General features: G+C 38.2%; 2 protein-coding genes across 2 annotated transcripts in view; both read left to right on the top strand.

Annotated features, from left to right (window-relative positions):
- Positions 1 to 4,443, top strand: part of Tmem30a (transmembrane protein 30A) — a 33,609-nt gene extending 29,166 nt beyond the window's left edge. Inside the window, exon 7 of the mRNA XM_003478264.5 lies at positions 1,902 to 4,443. Coding sequence (XP_003478312.1) covers positions 1,902 to 2,098 — 197 coding nt within the window. The 3' untranslated portion in view covers positions 2,099 to 4,443. The remainder of the gene's footprint in view (positions 1 to 1,901) is intronic.
- A 9,903-nt stretch (positions 4,444 to 14,346) lies between these two features.
- On the top strand, positions 14,347 to 20,142 carry LOC100721748 (cytochrome c oxidase subunit 7A2, mitochondrial). The gene is made up of 4 exons (XM_003477903.5): positions 14,347 to 14,545; positions 15,900 to 15,989; positions 18,208 to 18,292; positions 19,943 to 20,142. The coding sequence occupies exons 1-4, from the start codon at positions 14,528 to 14,530 to the stop codon at positions 19,999 to 20,001; spliced, it is 252 nt and encodes an 83-aa protein (XP_003477951.1). The 5' UTR covers positions 14,347 to 14,527; the 3' UTR covers positions 20,002 to 20,142.
- Positions 20,143 to 21,840: the final 1,698 nt, after the last annotated feature.

The following is a 21,840-nucleotide window of genomic DNA, read 5'->3' as shown; positions in this document are numbered from 1 at the left end:
ATTAATAAGTCAAGTTTATAACATTTGTATGGTAAAGAAAAAAAAATAAGTCAAGTTTACTTTCACTATTGATACCTGTTTCATTTTTACTATATTTCAACACTTACAGGAACTGTCTGTGTTACTTAATTGATGCAATAACAAGGTAGGTATCATCTTCGTGTTACAGAGAAAAGCCCTGGACCCTAGAATGCTTCTGTGGCTGACGTAGGTTATGCAGGTGGTAGTGAGAAGACTTGGGGTTCAAATCAGAGCGTTGACTCCACAGGCCACGGCCTGACCCTCAGCCACCACCGTAGGCTGCGCCCCTTGCTGGTTCAAATAGGGTGGCAGATCAGTCTATACTTGTGTAGGTGCACAGTCTTTTTAGCAGGGAGATGCTTTGTTCCGCTTGTTCTAAACAAAGTTTTTATACCTTTGATTACTAGTCCAGTGTTTATAGATGTTGTGAATGAAAGAATTAGTATTAGAATTTTCAATATTTGGTGACTTTTGCATCTTTTATTTTTCATAATCTAAATGAGCCACAACTGTATACTTTTGTTTTTATGATGGGTTAGTAACTGATTAATAGACTAATTTCAAAATAAGGATTATTTTTGGAAGCTAGACTTTTGATGTTATACCTGAATATAAAAGTGAGTAAGACCTGAGAGTGGCAGAGTGAAAGTGATGAAATTCCTGAAGCTAGGCTCATGTGAGCAGTTTGGACACACAGATGAAGTTCAGGTACTAGGATAAAGAACATTTTCCTGAGAGGAAAGCCACAGCATCCAACAGATATAAAAGAATAAGGACAAACACCGGCCTGGCGTCTCCGTCAGAGCACCATGTGGGGAGTCCAGGGCAGCGGGAGTTCTTGATTGACAGGAAGTCTGCAGCGGTGGCCCAGGCCCCAGAAGGGGAACTGTTAGGAAGAATGTAGGGTTTCTCAAAGACTGAAAACAGGGCTTGGGCCTGCGAGCATCCAGAATTGGTGATAAAATGGGGTGTAAAATAGGAACCGGCAGAAACCCATCTTTTAGGGTTGAGACCCAGAGAGAGAGAGAGCCTAGCGTGGGTGATTCGAAGCAGTGTTGGGCCCTAGAGTGGGATTGTGCGGAGCTCTTAAAATCATTCTTGTCTCAGGTTAGAATTGACTTAAGAACTGATCCTGCCGTTTGGAGTCATAGGGCTGCATCTGTGAGGTGCAGACTGCAGAAACTATAGAAACAGATGGGGCCTAACATAATTCAAAAATGCTTTTGAAAAAGTTGTACACTTTTTAATAGGGACTTTGTTCTGTCCACTCCGTACCTGATTGTCAGAGTCCTCGAACAGATGCATGTAGAAAATACATCTGGTAAACTAGTGTCTCCTTTCTTAAGTCTTCTACGTAGCCACCTTTCACTGGACTGTCCTAGCCTTCAGCTCTGTGTCATGCCATGAGTTTTATCATTACTCCAAATGAGCATGAAACATTGGTCGTGTTTTTTGGCCTTCTGCTCAGAACCCTCAGTCTCCTCGCCATGTTCTTGTTACATGTGCTTTTTGAATTTACGAATACTTTCCCTTCCTTAATTTCTCTTGTGCTCTCAGCCCCCTGCTTCTTGTGTGGGCTTTACTGCTGTTCATCTGAAGTATTTTTTCATACTGCATTATACTTCAAAGCTTTTTGCCTGTCCTATGAAATGAGAACAAAACCATCTGGAGAAACTACTTACATAACCCTCATTGTTTGATAAAATATAATACATACCCTTTCAAAATAACATATTTTTTGTGATCCAGAACATGCGTAAGTACCTGTATGTCATAGATTTATACATATGAGTTATAAGCAGTTAACTAGCAACTTTAAGCATTTTATCTTAAATTATCAAGTAACCAGAGATGGAAAAGTCTTCCTATACTCTCCTCAGATTACCCTGTACATTCTTTTGATGGACGAAAACGGATGATCTTGAGCACTATTTCATGGATGGGAGGAAAAAATCCATTTTTGGGGATTGCTTACATCACCGTTGGATCAATCTCTTTCCTTCTGGGAGTCGTTCTGCTAGTAATTAATCATAAATATAGAAACAGTAGTAACACTGCTGACACCATGGCATTTTGAGGTTGGCACATAAAACTTTAAAAAAGAACAATCTTTGTCCTTTGCTTCTTTGCTATGGATGACTTAAATATGATGGATATAAGTATTTGATGTATTGATTGTATCAACACTGTAACTGTTAAACTTGCATTTTAATGTTCACTTCCTATTGGGACAGGCCATGTGATGCATATAGAACTTTCATGTGAAATGTGTTTACTGCTTAAATGTTGATGCTGTGTCAATAGTATATTGACAGATGATGCTGTACATCTGTGCCTATTGTGTGATGGAAGGACATTATAAGATGTATGAGTGCAATCACTTGCTAACCTTTCAGATTCATAGTCACGGAAAGATGAAAAACTCAGTTTAATAAAATGTCTTCCTTTTCATGTGTCATGTATAAAAGCTTAAAGTACTATCTTTGCTTTAGCTTGTTCATGTATTATTGAGTTTGTCGGTTTTAGGTGTTGGTGAAGCTCAGCTTTGATTTCAAAGAGCATGCTTGTCCAACATGGACAGTAGTGCTCATGTCTAAAAAGGGCAGGTATGTCCTGAACAGGAGAATTGAAATTTCCTCTTTTCACTTGCTAAAACATTGCCCTCAGGAGACCCAGCTCAGTTGAAATGTTTTGCATGTGGTCGTTTCCTGTGAAGCTTATGTTTTATAAGGGAAAAGAATATGGTGAGATGCAAACTTCTTGGCAGATCTTCATCCTCTGCCTCCACTGTAACGTAGAGATCAGTGCCCAGAGGAGTCTGTTTTTGAGTTCTTGTAGTATTTAACTTCTAGAAACTTACTCAGCATTGGAAATACCTCAGGCTATTCTTATTTGACAGGTAAGTGTTTTAAGTACTAACATTGTATTTCAGAAAATTTTGAAACTTTAATTTCCTCTGTATTTCCTTCAATTTTTACATGCAGGTCAAATATGGATGTGTATACATGTATCGTTAGTTTATTTGTCAAGTGTTTTGGTTCGTTTTCCAAGACATGCTTTAAGAAGATGTGCTATAATTATCCTATTTCTGGAGATTTTGGAATATGTACATAATTAGTTATAATATATATGGTTGAAGTTATTTGCTAACTGGGATTATTTTAATATTCCTTATTGAATAAATGCTGTAATTATTTACTGTGGAACTTATTCTTGAAATAAATGTAAATTTATTTTTCCACATACATGAAAATGTATGTATTTAATAGAAGTGACTTAATTGCATCTTTTTAAACTAAAAACATGTTTATATGGAAGAATACCTGTTATTAAAAGTTTGTAATAATTTCATTCAGTTATATATGAAATCAGAAGGTCTGGGTAATTATAAATTTTGATTAATATATATTTTTAAGAAATAAAGCAATGTAATAGTTAATAATAGAAATGTGCCACCTTTAAGTTTTGTGTAACGTATGAAAGTTTAAAGAACTTGTAATTTATACTGACTTTTAACTCATAAAAATATTACTTATAGGAGTCTGATACATGATTCTCCTAAAATTTCTGAATACAGAGAGTATTCTTTATTTAGATATAGTCTATGTTTTTCCAGTCCTTTGTAATGTTGTTTATGTGAAAATTGTCCTTACAAATGGAGTTTGTTTTCTGGGTACATCATGGGGAATGGTGATTTCTTCATTCTTTCCAGACTGAGTCTGTGCTGTTTAAAGAGGTCTGCTATCCTGCATCCTTCTGTCTATCCCTGGCCCTCTCTTTGTTTGTGTCCCCCACTCCCCCAGCTTTTTCAAACTGACCAAGTTAAAAGAAAAGTTGAAAAACCCTTTCAGCATTTTCACATTGCTGGAGAAGATGGAATGTAAAATATAATTGGAGTTTAATCTTTTTTACAAGTGTATTGATGGCCTAAGGGCCTCCCTCTTTTCTGCATTTGAACTCTTTAAGAGTTTCTTCATGCTAAATGAAGAAAATTGATACAAGATTTTCACATGGCCCCTGTGAAGCATGGGGGAGGTAAAATACTTCTTATAGCCTTTATGCTTAAATTTTGGAAACATTGGCATACTTAAATTTTAAAGAATCCTACTGCATTTTACAGCAGCAAGGTTAAGTAGAAGACTTGCAAAAGTAATTTGTAGGAAGTATTTTGATATGAAAAGTTTTCTAATTGAAGAAATTATTCAATAAATAAAAACCAAGAAATTTCTTTAAAATCCTAAGGTGATTTACAAATAAGTGGGGGAAAAAACAACTGTATACCGAATAGAGAATCATTCAACCTAGAGAAGAGTCAAGTGAATGTGATTTATTGGATAGTGACAATTTATTTGTAATCTTGATTATATTAAAAGATAACATTCTGTTCATATGTTCTGCATTAATAAAAATGAACAAAATTAATTTTGCAGTGTCTTGCTGAAATAAAAATGCCCTGGTGTTGCTTATGTTTAGTATTTATTTTTAAGTCAGGGTCATTGAGTTCAGGCTTTAACTTCTTTATGCTTAGATTTAATAATATGCTATCCATTGTTAGGTTAATTGTTGGTATTAACAATCACTCTGACAACATAAATCACAAGATACGTACATTACTGAGAAATACCTGTTCTTAATAAGAAGTGGTCAGGTTGTTACCAGAGCTGTAGTCAGGCTAGCTAAGTTTGATATATCAAGAAAAAACTTTGGTAAACAGAGACATGGATAATGAAAATAAGATCACACAGGAAGTTAAAAGGGGACTGACTACAAAGGGGAGACAGCGCTCAGGGTTAATGCATACTGTCTGAGCCTGTTTCTTGCCTTTATGGGAATACTGTGTTAAAAGTATTATGTGCACGTCTTTATTGGACAAGTTGTAACGTTTCATTCTTTATGAATGCAGCTTTGAGGGGCTGGTAGTAGGAAAAAGGACCTGATGCTGTTAACAAGAATTTTGATCTCTTAAGTGTCTGTCGTAGAGTTTGGGTGGTTTAGTAAAATGTTTTAGAATCACTTTTTAGCCCATGCATCATTCAGTAAACTAAAATCACATATCTTCTAATGTCATTTACAATTTTAAAATAATGTATTTTTAAAAAAAAATAATGTATATTTTCTAAAAACAAATCAGACTACGGTGACTTTATTTGCTTTTATTTATCTATAAAATAAATGAGTATACACAATTTAATGATCAAACAGTAAAGTTCTAAGTGCTTGATTATGAAAAACAGTTCTCCCTTCCTGAACTTATCTTTCCTTCCTAGACTATTATGTTGACTCCAAAATTGTATTTTTTTTCTCAGTTTATCAAAACAATGTCTGTTCTACTTTTGTTTGACTTTAGATTTTGGATAGTTTTCTTTTTGATAGTGTTACATGGTGACTTAGCTTTAACATGTATCTTGTTTTATATAGTTATATATTAAATAACTAATAAACAGATTAGTTATTATTTATGACTATAAAAATAACCTATACTCTAGATGGTACCATGATTACATTTCTTTGTATAATTTTGTTTTTTCTGGTATTAATAGTTGTCTTAGGCTGGTCCGAAGGTAGTGAGTTATCTCAGTTGATTGTTCACAGTCAGTACAGATTGAACTCCTTGTTCTACTCTTTCCCCCCTTCTCACTACTGCACTTGACTAGTCTAAAAAAAAAAAAAAAAAATAGTTGTCTTAGTTTTAACACTTGGGTAGTTTTCTGCAAACCTATCTTGAAACTCCTGGTTCTGTATCAAGTCTACTGTGCTCTTACCATTATGCCCAAATTCTTAGTAATAACATCAGGGATTTCACTAGCAAGAGACTTCTTCTGCAGTAGTTCCATGTTAGTTTGTACTAGTTGCTCTTGGCTTGCTGTGCAGCTGGTATCTTACAACTTCCCATTGTTATTCTTGCATATTGTCTTGTTACATGATTCATTCTCTTTGTTCATGGTCCCTTCTGAAACATACATATGTCTTAGAAGTCTGACATGAAAGATAAATTTTCCGAGACTTTCTGTGTCTAAAATGTCTTTTGCTGCCTCACATTTCATTGTGAGTAGTAGTTTTCTTTCAAGATTTGGAGTCCTTGCCCCCCACCCCTTTTATAGCTTTCATTCTGCTTCTGAACTGGTGGGCCTTCTGATTTGGTGCCTGATTTCCTTTTCTTTTTTCTCTGGTTATTTACATACTATTGTTTCATCTTTCTAGAATTCTTCAATTTATTTTTTCCAAATTGTCTCCCTTCTGTTGAATTAGTAATATATTTTAAAACTTTCTGGTTTCTAAGCCTTCTTTCATTTCTGTTGTTTTCATAATTTCCTAGTCTTGGTTCATGTATACAATATCTTTTTTGAGAATACTGATGGATATATATGTATTATTTCTTTTATTTTCTCATTTGCTAAGCGTAAGGGTTTTAGTTATTTTTATTTAGTCTTTTTTTCTTTTGTTCATATTGATACCTTTTCTTGTATTTTGGGCCAGTCTCAATAACTGATAGACTCCAAAAGAATATTTGAGAGCTCTCTGTTTGAGGACAGTAATTTACAAGTAATAGATTTTACTAACACAGTGCCACCTGGCAAATTATTTGTATCTTGTTTCTGATAAAAGGTTTAGATAAATAGTAAATAATTGGCAAGTCAACATTCAGCCATAGATTACACTCTGTGAAGCACTGCATTAGGGAATGTTTCAGAAGCCAGCTCATATGGCTTTTATATTTACCAACTGCATCTTAAGATGCTAAGGGAATTTAGCATCCACTGACATTTTTTGGAGAAATAAGGTAAATGATGCATAAAAAGCATTTAATACCAGACCAACTAACCTCATCTTTTTGTTCAGCGGATAGGAATTTTATTTCCCTGTCCATTTTTTAGTGTCTGGCTGTAACTTGTGATTTTCAGAACCATATGAAATGTTGAGAGTCTGGAAATTATGTCGTGCTTGCTTCTCACCTTATGCTGTGAGGGCATTTGTAACCCCTAAATCCTAGTCTCAAAAACTTCACTTAGGTGATAGCCTATGGATTGTAGCTTAGATGCTTAGCTGGCAGTTACACTTTAAAACAGTGAGTAAACTTTGGCCCAGTTTCCTAAAGGCCTCTTCTGTCTTAATTGGCTGTAAAGTATGGAAAGAGGAACAGTTTTATCTCAAGGTGGCCAGATTGCCCGATGCCCACATTCTTGTGTGTCAATTAACCAGATGTGTAAGAAGCCTGTAACATTCCAAAGCAGTGATGGTGTTGTAAAAGTGGTATCCATGGCAACCCTCTTGACCTTGTGAACTCACACATGGTATACAAGGAAAACAGAGCAGAGGACTGGGGTCAGCAGCTTCTACTGCCTCATTTTGCTGCTGACTGCTGCAGCTCTTAAATCTCCCTTGTTTCCCACTCAGCCTTGTGGATGAATCCCTCACCCTTTGCCGTTACAGTACATACTCCCTGAGCAGTTTTAAATTCTTTATTGTTTCTTTTACCATGTTTGCATTCTCTTTTCCTTATGCCTTCTTATCCTACCTGAACTATTGATTAGGGTAATATGAGTTAATCAGGTTACTAAGGCAAAACTAGGAACCACCCCTTGGGAACATGTTAGGAGTTGTTAGGAGTGGATGGGGACCAAAGTTTGAGCCCAGGGCTTACTAAACTCCACCCAGCTCCGAGATGGGTGGGAGGTGTCATATTCTTAGATTTAGTAAAAGTTGTGACTAGTCCTGTAATGAGAAACACTAGCTCTTCATTCACCTTATTCTAATAAGTCAGCACATTATTTTGAGTTTTGAAGGTAATTCCTCTTAATTGGCTCTCTCTATCCTTATATACATCCTTTTGCTTCTTAAGTAAGGTTTTCCTCCTTGGATTAGTGTAGGAGCCATTTGACTGACTCTGATTCCAGTAGCTTACATCCAATCCTGCCTTTCCTTACTATTAAAGTGATTTTTATAAAATAGAGTTCTCATTATGACAGTTGGCTGTTGAATCCTTGGAATGGTGCTGAGGCACCTTCAAGCTAATACTCATCATTGAAGTCGGCTTTCCACTGTTACTGCAATCCTCCAGTTGTCTTGCCAAATCATGTTCTTTGTAATTCTCCAGCATGTAACTGTCTCATCTTTGCCTCTGCAGGTGTTACATTTTCTATCTGAATTTTTCTTGTTTATGTTTCTCCTAGCCAGTCTTTCCTCCCACAATAATAACTAATATTTATTGAGTTACCTCACTTAGTCCTTATAGGCACCCAGTGATGGGTCCTATAAGGACTGTTATCTTCATTTTAAGGATAAAGAAACTGAAGTGTAAGGCAAAAGTGAGAAATTCCCTCATGGGAACCGAGAATTGAGAAACAAGTTTATTTGAAAAGCCAAAAGACAACGGATCAGCTATGCAGTTGAAGCTGCTGACACTGAGTCTTTGTCTTCCATTATCTTAAAGTACATGCTTAGGGGGTCGCAGGATCTCCTGGTTTCTCTGGAGACTATGTTACACCATATCATTTTGTTAGAGTGTGACAAGACACCTCTCCAAACACCTGACTGGTTTGTCATTCAGGATGTGGCCATACGTATTCCAGCCAAACCACTTGTTCCTTCCTTTATGGGTTTTGTGGTTAACAAGGGAGGGGGCTATTCTAGGGAAGTAGGGTTAAGGTTCATTTAAAGTCTAACTGCTGGTAAAAATGGAGACTAGGAAACAAAATGGAGGTACTTTTGCTCTCAGTGTGATTTGCCTTCAGTCATTATCATCGTTTCCTGTGGCAGTGATTGGACCCAGGGACTCGTGCTAGGCAGATGTTCTCCGTGAGTTACACTCCACTGTCTTCATCTCACTATTGAGTCAGGATCTGACTTACAAGTTCTTCATTATAATGTTACCTTTTTACACCCAATCCAGTCCTCTTTTTTTTTTTCTTTTTGCTTTTCTATTTTGTCTGTCTATACAAACTTCATTTTTTTATTTTAAAGGGAGTAGAACAACAGTAAAAACAGTGATAGGACAGTAGGAAATCCACAATCTTTATTATATTGATTGCTTATTGCTATAGTCTAAATAGTTATAAAGACTACTGGCCCCAGGTAGTCACGTCACCAACATAAATGTCAGGTTGCTTCCCTACTTTGGTTATTATCGTCTTAGCCTGTGTCATGTTGTTACTTAAGGGGCTGAGGAGGCAGAGGCGGCTTCCTTGCTGGTTCTCCTTGGTCGACAGACCTCCACTGGTGCACGGAGGTCACACCACTTCCATGCTGCTTCTTCCTGGCTGACAGTCTCTGCTGGTACATACGGAGGCTGCATGGCTTTCTTGTTGCTTCTCCCTAACGGGTAGGGCTTTTGCTGGTGCACAGGGTGGGGCCTGCATGGCTTCCCTGCTGTTTCTCCCGGGCAGGTAGGGCCTCTTTCTAGTCCTCTTACAGTTCCTGTGATATACTGTGCTTGATTCTAAATTCAGGTGGTTAATCATTTTATAGGGGAAATGCTAGATGTCATATATGCCGAGTTCCTGTCCCCTGAAGTCAAAGAATGAATTCTAATGAAACAGGTTGAGTAGGAAAGTTTATTGGAGAAAAGGAATGGGGATGAGGAATGGGGGATGGGAAATAAGAATAGCTGCTGAGATAGGGATCCCAAATGGGTAGTTAATGAGTCCACTCAAAAATTTCATAGAACAGAATCATAAGGTGGGTACAAAATGCGTCAAAATTATCAGCCCGTAAGATTGCAAGTATAGTTGCTTAGGTAATACTTATCTAGTGTAGCAAAGGTATATGGGTGGCATCATTAACCTTGGTCGATAATCTGTAATCCTTACCTCGTTTTTAGTCTTAGTGGTTTTAGTCTTCATAGATGAGAATGGCCAACCCCTAATGACATAATGGGAAATCTCAAAAGGGTGATATCAATAATCCCAAGCCTCAGTCCATCCTTCAAGGAAGCATGTAAAACTATCCATTGTGACTTAATCTTCAGGCATGCCTCCAGCCATAGTCCTGATGGATTCTCATCTGCATCGACTCCCTCCAGGGGCCCAATCCTGCCTGACTGCATACTGTATTTCTACCTAATTTAGCTATTTATAATAATATTGTAAGTCTGGAATGCTTTTAGAATCCTCCCATTCTGATTTTACTGAAGCTTGCTAAAATTTTTGACTTTTCAAAATATTTTAAATGACTACTACCTGTCTTGAATTTCTCAGAGTAACTTCTTTATACCAGTTACCTGAGAAACTTTTATGTCTGCACTAAATTTACAGTTATGTGTGTATTATATTCCTAACTAAATGCGTCCGGAAGTTCAGGGATTTAAAGAATATACCTCTGAGCATATTGCAGAGTATTAACATTCATAGTAAGTGGGTAATAATTTTACAAAGAGTGACTCATTTTCATGTTTCAAGAAATTGTTTATCAAATAACTGTAGAGGTAGAGGTAAAAGTAATTAGCCCTACTCCTTTAATGATTAAAAAAAAAAAACCAATGAGGACTCTGGGAAGCCAAGCAAGCACCTCTCCTCCCTGAAGCGGAGGCAGGGTGGCAGACTGCAGCACTTCCAGGGGGAGAACTAGCAGTGTCTCCTGAGATCCACGCCATGTTGGAACTGAGGACGCTGTGAAAACAAATGTCCATCCTGCCTCCCTGCTTAGCAATAGTGAACATACTGCTACATGGCCTAGAGTCAAATATCCCACTTCCCCTATTCCCCCCCCCCCCCGCCCATTAGCAAATGGGAACCAGAAATCCGAGCATCTCCTGGAAGGTTGACCATAGCAAATAAGGGGGACTTCCTTCTATCATTTCTTTGAAGGCAAATATTTTTATTACTATTTTGATCTTTTCTGTTTAATAGTACTGCTGTATTCAATATTCTGTTTTGTAAGTTCTATAGTGTTCTATATTTCATCTCATTTTGATATACAGGATTGAAAGAACAACCATTATAAAGATAACAAAATATACTGTGATACCTATTACTGTTATCCCGGTAACCTGCTGTGAAGTTCTGTACCAATTTCACTGTACGATCTTAGTTGGCTTTATTCTGACTTGCTCTGTTGTATACTTTCAAAATAAAAACTAAAAAAAAAAAAAAAACAAGACTTGCAGTTAGATAATTTATTCAATATTCCAGCACTTTTCCATTTGACTCACTGGGTTAATATTATAAAATAATCCTATAAATTATGTGTCCTGTATTAAATTCATTCCCTTGTAAGCCCTGACCATATTAGTGACAAAATAAGGAATTATCTAACTAGATACATTTAATTTCACATGAGGCTCTTCTACATCATTTTTTGCAAAATTAGAAACAGATTTAAGTTGTGCTGTGTAGTTCCAGAATTGTGTATACATATAGACACACACCATCCAAATCACAAGACTTTTCTGCATTCTGTTTTTCAAATTTAAAGAAATTTAAGGCAGGATCAAAGTCAAACTTTTTTTTAAGGAAAAAAAATGAGTAACTGCTTTGGTAATTTTCATTAGTAACTGGAATACTTTCAGTTAGTATTTTCACATCTGATACCTAACATTGGGAAGACTTTTTTATCTGCCTCAAAATTTCCATCTGCGTGGGAAGAACCTATGTAGGTAGTGTTTTTCAGAAGAAGCATCCTAAAATATTACAGAAGAAAAAGGATTTAAACAAGTTCCTGTTTTGGAATGGAGCCTGATTTGAAAATAATTTATGTATGAGAGGATGAACTCAGAAATCTGCTAATTCTGAGTGTGCCTAAAAAAATCCAGTAAAACTCATAACATAGGTTATGATTGAAAATGTTAAAAGTTTGAGTCTTGAGGAAACTGTAGAAAGAAGGTTTAAAGACGAGGAACAGAAAGTAGAATTTATCAGAACTGGCCTGAGAGTGATCTGAGAGACTTGGGCTGGCTACTACAAACAACTCACTCTCCATTCCTGGCGATGGCTTGCCCTCTACAGATAGAAAGTAAAGCCAGTAAAGATATTGAGGATCTAACTTAACCGCTTCCTGGTGCTAGTTTCATCTACACACCTGGGCTTATGTCATCTAGTTTTTGACGTCAAACATTCCATCCAGATTTTTTTAGGGTTCTTTAAAAACTGCAGCCCTATCTGTAAAACCTGTATCTATTCAGTTCCTCCTTTAGATGTTTATTGATACTCTCGAGTCAGCCCACCTGTGCACAGAGGAATAAAATCTGATCCTCCCACAGCGTCAGTCTCCCTCCAGGTGGTTCCTCATGCCCTGTTATAACAGAATTCAGCTCAGTTTTAAGTTTGATCTGCTCCTTAGCTCTCTATGTGAACATACATTGAGCGGAAAGGAAATGTCACTTTGGACGTTGTCACGTGTGTGTGTTTTCAGCTCAAACTATCCATCATGTTACACTGTCTTGCATGTATGGTTTATTTCAAAATTGAATGTAAATCCTGGTCTGGACAGATGGAAAAGTTGAACATTGAAATGGGTATGAATGGAGCAACATGGAAGCTATGAGAAATCTAACAACAACAGTGAAAGCCTGCCCAGAGGAGTCAAGAAGTTAGAAGCATGGCATGGTGGTGCACAGCTGTAATACCCCAGCACTCTGGAGGCTGAGGTTGGTGGGTCTCCATGAGCTATAGGTTAGCCTGGGCTACACAAGTGAGTTCAAGGCCAGCCTGCACTACATAGTGAGACACTGTTGGGGTGGGGGTGGGGAGCAGAGAAGGAAAGACAAGTGTAAAAGAAGTCTTCTGAAGAATAGAAATGGGATGGTAACTGGAAATGATAGGTTTTTTAAAAAATGGGATTGTGTTTACAGATGGAATGATCCAGTAAAAATATTGCACCGTGCTAAGTGAGAGAAACTAAGAATCTTCATCAATGTGAAGATCTACTAAATGTGAATTCTTTGTTCTTTGGCAGAGTCATAGTGACATAGGGCTGTTACAGGACCTCCAGTAATGTAAGGGAAATATAAATCCCAACCTACTAGATGTCTGATATGCATTCCTGTTCTCTAAAATTGAATGAATTCTAGGAACAATGGAGTTTTAAGAGTAGAAAGTGTTTATCAAGAAAGGAAAAGCTAAGACAGAAGGATCTTGAGTGGATGACCAGAGAACCGTCTTTTCAGGGGAGTTTCATAGAATAAAACCATGAGGCAAGGCAGGTCTAAGATGGGACAGAACTATAATCAAGATTACAAGTACAGTCGCTCAGGTAGGTGACACAAGGTAGGTGTGAAGTACAAAACTGGTGAACCAGTAATATAACAACAGTCATTTAGGCAATATTGACTAAATGGGGGCCAAATGGGGAAGCAAGTAACTTAGACGTGCACATGGGCCGCACAAGGACTTTCCTAGAAGGGGTGGATTGAGGTTTTGGTCCCCCTTCCCTCAGGAGATTATTAATCACTGTTGTCCCTCCTTAGGACAAGCTTATGGGGGTAGTCGTTCCTCTTTTTCTCGAGGCCTGGTTTTCAACGGATGCATCTGCAGCCACAGTTGTCTTCTGCACTATTTCAGGGGCCCAGCTGTGCCTGAATGCCTTTGGTATTTCTAAATAACTTAGCTATCTATAATACTCGCTTTCTAGATCTGTCATACCTTTAAACAGCAATACTAGGGAATTGGTGAGAAAGTCATAATCCGTTCTTAGGATATTTCAATCACGCTGGTTAAATGGCAAAAACAGCACAGTTTTAACAAGTTCAAATTGTAGACAATAAACTTGAAATCTTCATTCGATAGCTATTGGCATGTGGCAAACATACTTAAAAGATTGACCACAGCCTGTAATTCAAAAGAAGAAAAACCAGGCCCTTTCAGTCTCGAAGGAAGACACAAGCTGGGTTTTCATAAACCTTGGTGAGGAAGAGACTTAGAATGGGACATGTCACTTGGTGGACCCACTAACACGCAGTAGACGAAAACACCCTCCAAGGATTAGAATAATTTTAATATTAAATGGATCAGGGATGCAGTCCTCCTTTTAAGCACCCCCCAGGGGGCGCGGTCCGCACGGCTCTCCAGGTCGTCTCCGCGCCTAGGGCAGCAGCGCTGCACAGCGTAGCCTGCGGCGGGGACTCGCGGGTCCTCGTGAGCGGAGTCGTCTCGGTGTTCCCAAAGTCACCAACCACCGTTCGCCTCGCCGCCTGTTCAGCCGCCAACTGAGCGCTCGTTCAAAACACTAGTCTTCTGTAACACCTGTTGTTACCTGATTGTTGTTACCTTCCACTGGTTTTACCTGATTTCCGTTGATTCGCTGTTCGCAGTCTCCACTGCCTCCCTCTAGGAGGCGACCGAGAGCCGGGCACCGAGCGACGAGCGGCTAGAGCGGCAAGAACCGGGCGGCGCTCGCGCTCTTCTTCCGCTCTCTTTGGTGAGCTGCGCAAGCTTTTCCCCCGCCCGGATGGAGTTGTGTTCCGGTACGCTTGCGCAAAGCCTGGCGTTCTGTCTGGTTCCGTTTCCGGTGTCGACCAGAGTGACTCCAGTTCCTAGTAGTTGGACGTCACGGTTGGTGGGCCGCAACTTGCAAGATGCTGCGGAATCTGCTGGTAAGGCGTTTCTGGGTTCGTATTCGCCACAGTGGTAGGGGTCGGGCGCAGAGGCGAGGACGAACGCTTCTAGGAGGACCAAAGGCGGTTCCCGAAGTCACCTTGATTCTTGTCCTCGCGCGGCGTTACTTTACGACGGTTCCTCGCCCCGGTCGTTGCGGGGCAGATGTGGACGGGGGAGGGAATGGGGAGTGACCTTACGGTTGTGGCTTAGCCGTCGGCACCACCGCTTGCGGCTCCTTGGTTCCCTGTCGCTCCCAAGGGAGGGAAGCTACGGCTCCGCGGGGTTCTGACTCCCGGAAGCGCTTGGCGGAGAAACGTCCTTTGTTTTTGAAGGTTGCAAGCTTCAGTGGTTCTGGCACAGTAAGTCACTCAGTTTCAGCTGTAGGCAGGGGCTGAAGTGTAGTGTTGCCTTCATGAACCCCTTCTCCATTGCCATTTGTCCCTCCACCGACTTTGGGCTGGTGACATATTTTCCAGAATTTCAAGAAAAAAGAGAAAATAGTCATCAATTTATTTTGTACTATTGTATTTAACATGTTTCATAAAACTTTTCAGTATCTTTTACTTTAGGAAGTGGAGCACGCGTTTATTTCATTATTTAATTCAGTTCAATATGTAGTACAAGTCATGCTAGAAACATTTATACCCTCATAAAATTTTCGTAGGTGGCTGAAAATGTTGCTCAGTGACAGAACTTCCTTAGCATATTCAAAGGCATGGGTTTGATCTGAGTATCACAAAAGATTCGAGGGAAACATTTTAATAAGAATCATGCTGGCGTGTTTGGTGCCAAGTAATGGCTTTTAATGGATATTAAATGAAAACATTTCACCTAACTATGTTGATTATCCATCCTTCATTTTTTTAAATACCTGCGTATTATTTGTTTTTCTCAAAACCTACGGGTTCTGCTCAGGCAGAGGTTATGAATATGGTCTTTGGAGACTGCAGAATGTAATAACAAAGCAGAAGATCGAGAACATATTGAAAAATCAGAATACTGGCCCATAGTTTTGTTATTGGCAAAACAGATGTCAGTGTCTTATAACATGAAGGGTTGAAGATTGCTGGTTTATTTATTTACTTATTTTACTTTTTGGTTTTTGAGACAGTGTCTCACTATGTAGTGTAGACAGGCCTTGAACTTACTCTGTAACCCAGGCTGGCCATGAACTTGTTGAATTTACTTTGTAACTTAGGCTAGCCTCAAACTTGTGGTGATCTTCCTATCTTAGCCTTCCGAGTGCTGGGATTCTAGAAGTGCACCACCGTGCCGGATTTGAAAATGACTGGTTTGAAAGGCTTTTTAAGGCTCTAAATGTGTCTAATGTATGTGGCTTTCCCACTTCAGGCTCTCCGACAGATTGCCCAGAGGACCATCAGCACTGCTTCACGCAGGCATTTTGAAAATAAAGTTCCACAGAAACAAAAGCTGTTTCAGGTACTGAAATAATTTAAACAAAGTTGAAAATTGTAATAATTTGAATACCAAAAGGTAGAGATAAGTAAATCTAGAGATGTCTGCTTGTTAATGAGCCTCTTGTATCAGAAATAAAAACAAAACAAAAAGCTGGCTTGTAAGCTGGCTTGACTGATTGCTGTATTTAAGGACACTTGAGCAAATTGAGAAAAGGAAAGGGGTGAGACAGTGTCTCGCTCTGCAGTTCAGGCTAGCCTTGAACTCACTTTGTAGACCAGGTTGGCCTAGAACTTGCAGAGATCATCTTGCCTCAGCTTCCATGGTGATTTTTTTTTTTAAAGAAGTTTATGATGAACTGGCATTCTTGGGGTAGTAACTATACAGGAATACACTAACCAGGGAAAGAACCCAGAAACAGATCAGATATATATGTGGACATTTAATATATGTTAAAGGATATGGCATGTCACAATGAAAGTATGCAATAAATTAATATTGGAAAAAATAGCTGTTTTTACAACAAAGTTACATCCTTTCTTATGTAGTATATTAAGAAAATAAATTTATATAGAACTATTACCTCCTTAAAACACTAAAATATGAAGAGAATATTTCTTATAATCTTAGGCATGGGCAAGTCTCCTAAGAAAATGTTTAAAAAACTGAGCAACTGTATAGAAAGAAATTAATAAGGTTTGGTAATGTAAAAATTTGAAATTTATTTGTAAGCATAAAAGATGGAACAAATTGAAAGCAAATTTCCAAGGTATAACAAAGGGTTAATATTCTTTATGCGAAGAACTTTTACACATCAATCAGATATGCAAATTAAGTGCAGCACAGCCAACAGCTAAGGTGCAGGAGCATGGCTGGGTCCCTGTCCTGCCTGCCTCTCCCTGGCCTCTGCCCCAGGGGGATTCTAAGCAGGCAGTGGATGGGAAGAACAGATGGCCATGAACTGTGGATTTGCAGGGAAGCAGATTAGATGGTAGACAACTGCCTGCAAGGAGCAAGAGCACTGCCATGCTTTGGTACCTGGGGCTCAGGCATTTGGAGGCCCTGCAGTTGACCCGCCCTTCCAAGCTGTTCTTGTATTCTCTTTCCTCTCCCATGCCGTAGATTTGTTGTGGACCAACTTAACCATCTCAGTGTCATCAAGAAACGGTCCTAACCTGGAGTTGATACTCTTTGACTTTATAAATCATAGGACTGTTACGTCTTTATCTGTTCCAGGAATTGAAAAATATAGCTTCTATAAAAATGTTACCTTGTGCATCAGTCTTAGTAAAATGAGGTGCCAAAAAATTAACAGTTACTTCCCCTTACCTGGTTGGCAAGATTTTAGAAGAACTTAAAGTAGGTATGTTTACCAGGTGTGAGGTATATCTACATCTGTCCACAGCACTTTCATGTGATATGCCAAGTAGTATAATTGGTACAACAGTTTGGATGTGTATAAAAATCACCCTGTCATTTAGGAAGTCTACTTATAAAAATTTTTGTGGCAGAAATAATTGCCTAAGAATATAAAAATGGCAGAGAGAATTTTAATTTAATAAAACCCCAGTAGCCTAAATACCCATTATTAGAAAATTGACTAATGCAGTTAAGATATTTTTGCATGGTGGAATACTATTGAAAAGAATAAGATAGCTTTAAATGGACTAATAAAATGGCTTTTAGGGTACTATTAAGCAAAAAAATTGTACATGACATAATGTAGCATACATAATCTTGTTTTGCACAGTAAAAAAAGTATGTATAATTTAGAAGAATTGATAGTGTGTTATAAAACAGAGATCTAGTAATGTAGAACAGTTTGTTTTTGTAATATTTAGATTGAATGACTTTTGTGGTGTCTTATTTTTCCCAAATAAAATTTCAAGGGATAGAAAAGTACTATGTTTATTACAGAAAAATAAAGTATTTTACTCAACAGATACATATCTACTGTTTGCCAGATCCTGTATTAGAAACTGGGCATATAAATCAGAATCCCCTGTCCTTTTTTTTTTTTAAAGGAGAAAAAAAATCCTTCCCTCTAAATCTAAAGTGTGGTGATAATTTATATATATAAAATGTTCAACTCATATTTAATAGTTATATATTCCTTCGAGGGAGAAATTTTGATATTTAAAGAGTTTTTAAGGAGCTGCTTCATTTTATAAGAATGATTGTTTTTGAACTTAATTGGAAATAAGAGCCACATATATTAATGTCTTCTTTTCTTCTCTATTAGGAGGACGATGGGATTCCAGTGCATCTGAAGGGCGGGGTAGCGGATGCCCTCTTGTATAGAGCCACTATGTTTCTTACAGTTGGTGGTAAGGCATTTGGCATGTGGAATGTTTATAGAAAAGCAACAATAACTTCATTACTTTTGCTGTGACAGTAATTTAATGTAGGCAGTCTGCCTCTCGAATGTGACATCTTATTGTACCTGATACGAGGATTCAAGAAGGTGACTGAAACATAGACTATAAGAACATTTTGATGTCTGAAAAAAATTGCACCAATAAAATTTAATGATTAATCTTGTGATAGAGGTGACTTTCTGAAGGTCATCACTAATGGCTTTGGATCCAGTTTTTCAATGCAAATCACCCAGTCCTCTCGTTGCAAGGACTTTTAAACATTTTAATTTTCATATAGAATAACATATTTTGGTCAGGCACATGCCTGTAATCTCAGCACTCAGGAGTGGAGGCAGGAGGATCCCTGGGAGTTCGAGGCTAGCTTGGGCTACCAAGTGAGTGCAAGGCCAGCCTAAACTGCACAATGAGACCTTGTCTCAAAAAGACCAAACCAAGCAAGACATAACGTTTTTTTTTTTTTGCGTATGTAAAGCCTGTATATAGGTATTTATGACTAAAACGAAACTTGTACAAAACAATACTTAACTTTTACATACGCAAAGATACTGGATATTTTTTCAATGAGTTAGATCCAGTAGTCAGTATTGGCAAGTACCTCACATGTTGGAGTAGTAGGAACATCGGAATTTGAATGGTTGCTCTCAGTATTTGCATAATTACTTTGTCCCCATCATATTGTTGACAATGTCAAAAACTTGGATTTCGGTAACCCCATATAGAGTCATTATCCTTTTTTTTTTTTGGTCTTTTTATTGGTACCAGGGATCGAACTCAGGACTGCCTGCTTGCAAGGCAGGCGCTTATGCCTCTGAGCTAAATCCCCAGCCCCCATTATCCTTTTTTTAAGAATGCAGGAATTAGATTAAACACTCAAGTTGACTTTACTTCTGTGTGGAGAAGCTGGGGTTTGAATTCAAATTGCAAAGACCCCATGTTCATGCCAAGGTTCTTTGACTGAATGGAGTAAAAAAGTGGAGACAGTTATAAACAAGACAGACACTGACATTTGGCTTTCTTAGTAAGCTAATGTCCTGTAATCTTTACAACCAATGTAATCCTTTCTTAGGCATTCTGGTAATTAGTTTTAAATACAAAATTCCATTTAGTAGCTATTTTTAGTATTAAATATGGTGACAATCTCATTCTTGATTTTATGTTGATTACATATTTTAGGGAAGGCGTCCATATTTTTTGACTCTGGGGAAGGGGTGATTTTGAATCAATGTTTCTCAGGAAATTTTATGTTAATATACACATATGTATTACTCATATGTAGTGTGTTTGTGTGTTTGAGATAGAGTCTCACTATGTAGTCCAGGCTGCCCTCAAACTCACACTGATCCTCCTGCTTCAGCCTCCCACATGTTGGGATTGTAGGCATGCATCAGTATACCCAACTTCATTTGTGTTCTTAATCTTGTTTTAAAAATTTTTGGTGACACTTGAGATAGAAATGTTGTGTGATATCTTAACATTTTGTATAGAAATTGACTAATATTAAAATCATATTAAATATATTTTACATGTAGTACTTGCCAGCATCTATCACAGTGCACTTAAGTCTGAGAGCTGCTGTAAGTTCTTGTTTGTGTTTTTCAGGAACTGCATATGCCATATATGAGTTGGCTATGGCATCATTTCCCAAGAAGCCGGAATGACTTCAGTCAAACCAGCAATCACGTGGCTCAGTTTCATTCAGCTCTCTGGACCAGTAATGTTATAAATAACTGAGCTCTTCTTTGAGGATCAATATTTATTGAGTTGTACTAACTGCCACCAATAAAGCAGTCTTTACCATTCTTTGTTTTATTATAAATCTCTTTAGGATGAATTACAGTGATAATTACAGTGATAAACCAGCTTTTGGCCAGCATTTGGAAGTCATAGTAGGAACAAAACAGTGATTCATTTGTCCTTCAGCTGCCTTAAGTACCATTATTGTGACATTTCTGTAGTGAAATTTTAGTGTATACAGCTGAGATTAAAAAAATGGACCTTTTTAGCTTCATGAGTGCAGCACTTGAAAGCATGCTGCTTTCTTCTCCCTTTTGCACTTGATCCTGGGATAGGCTGGAACCTGAGGGTGTTGGAGGCAGGTTACTTTTATCTATTGGATCTGTTTCTTTTTTCATCTTAGACATGTGAAAGTACATTTAAATGTTGGTTGAAATCTATAGTTTAGAATTAGACTGTAGTAGAATGACTGCAAAACAATGTAGTTTTTATTCCCCCATCCTCAGCGTGGGCTTTACTGTGTTACAGGTCCATAATGCAAAGTGTGAGATGCTTAGTTCATAATAAAATTACATTCTGGGGCACACAGGGCGTCAGACTGTTCTACAAGGCATACATTCGTAGTGCTGCAGGAAGATTGCAGGCTGGCTGTGTCAGATCCTCATGAAATCTGCGAGTGAGGGTTTTATAAACTTCAGTGTCTACATAAAATTAAGAAAATATATTTGAAAAACTTGAATCAAGTCTAAAATTGCCATATTGAATCTTTTGCTATCAAAACATTAGTTTATGATGCAAATCAAAGGATAACATCCATATTACAGCCTTTAACTTTGAAGGTTGAAAAGCTCTATATTGTCATCCTGAGGGAGTAGAATAAACATTGTAGACATTTTTTTCTTTCTTTTTTTTGGAAATAAGGTCTTGCTATGTAATTCAGGCTGGCTTTGTGTTCACTGTAGTGCAGGCTGGCCACGAACTCACAGTGAGCCTCCTCTGTAAGCTCTTGAGTGCTGGGATTACAGGAATGTGCTGTGATCCCTGGCTCTTGTTTATCTTTCTTTGGGTTTTTACTTTGAGATGAGGTATTGTCTGTAGTACTGATTGGCCTTGAACTCATCATGTGACCCAGGCTACCCTCAATCTTTGCCATCTTCTGCTTCAGCTTCCTGAGTGCTGGGATTAAAGTTCGGCAGGAATTTGGACCAATTTGGCAGTTCAGAGCTAAACAGTAACTTCTGGTAAGCCTGGTATAAGCCTGTGATCCAAGCACTCTGGCCGGCTGAGGCCAAAGGATCACAAGTTCAAGTCTCTGTTGAGCAACTTGGCAACTTTAGCAGCACCCTGTCCCTAAAACATAAAGGCCTGGGGAAGTAGTTCAGTGTGAAGGCCCTAGGTTAAACCCCTAGTACCACAAAAAGAAAATAACCATGGCGATATTTTGAAACTGTCAGCACTTCACAAAGGAGAATTTAGGTTGTTTTTATAAATGTGCCTTTAAAGTGGTTTTATGTTACAAAAGACATTTGTGGTAGGAAAACAGTGTATGTCCTCTACAGCCTTCCGCTTGATGTTGTGACAGGTACTTGCACTGTATCTCAGTTACCTAGTGAGACGTATATAAAACGAGTCTAGCAAGTTTTTGATGCCAAGATGTTCTGTTTGGGCTGAGTTAACACGGCGGGGTTAGATAAACTTAAGATGAAATGCCTAAGAGACTTTAAAGCAATTTTAGATTTATGTTTAACTTTACCCAGAAGTTT

The sequence above is a fragment of the Cavia porcellus genome, unplaced genomic scaffold (assembly GCF_034190915.1).
Source record: "Cavia porcellus strain 051 isolate PalLab524CR breed Dunkin Hartley unplaced genomic scaffold, mCavPor4.1 scaffold_16, whole genome shotgun sequence".
Taxonomy (NCBI): Eukaryota; Metazoa; Chordata; class Mammalia; order Rodentia; family Caviidae; genus Cavia; species Cavia porcellus.
This window is presented reverse-complemented; position numbering and strand designations above follow the sequence as displayed.

Bases quoted from the DNA above. Each gene is read 5' to 3' on its own strand.
- LOC100721748 (XM_003477903.5), top strand. The intron at 15,990-18,207 runs GTACTGAAATAA...CTTCTCTATTAG, and splicing joins AGAAACAAAAGCTGTTTCAG to GAGGACGATGGGATTCCAGT. The intron at 18,293-19,942 runs GTAAGGCATTTG...TGTGTTTTTCAG, and splicing joins TATGTTTCTTACAGTTGGTG to GAACTGCATATGCCATATAT.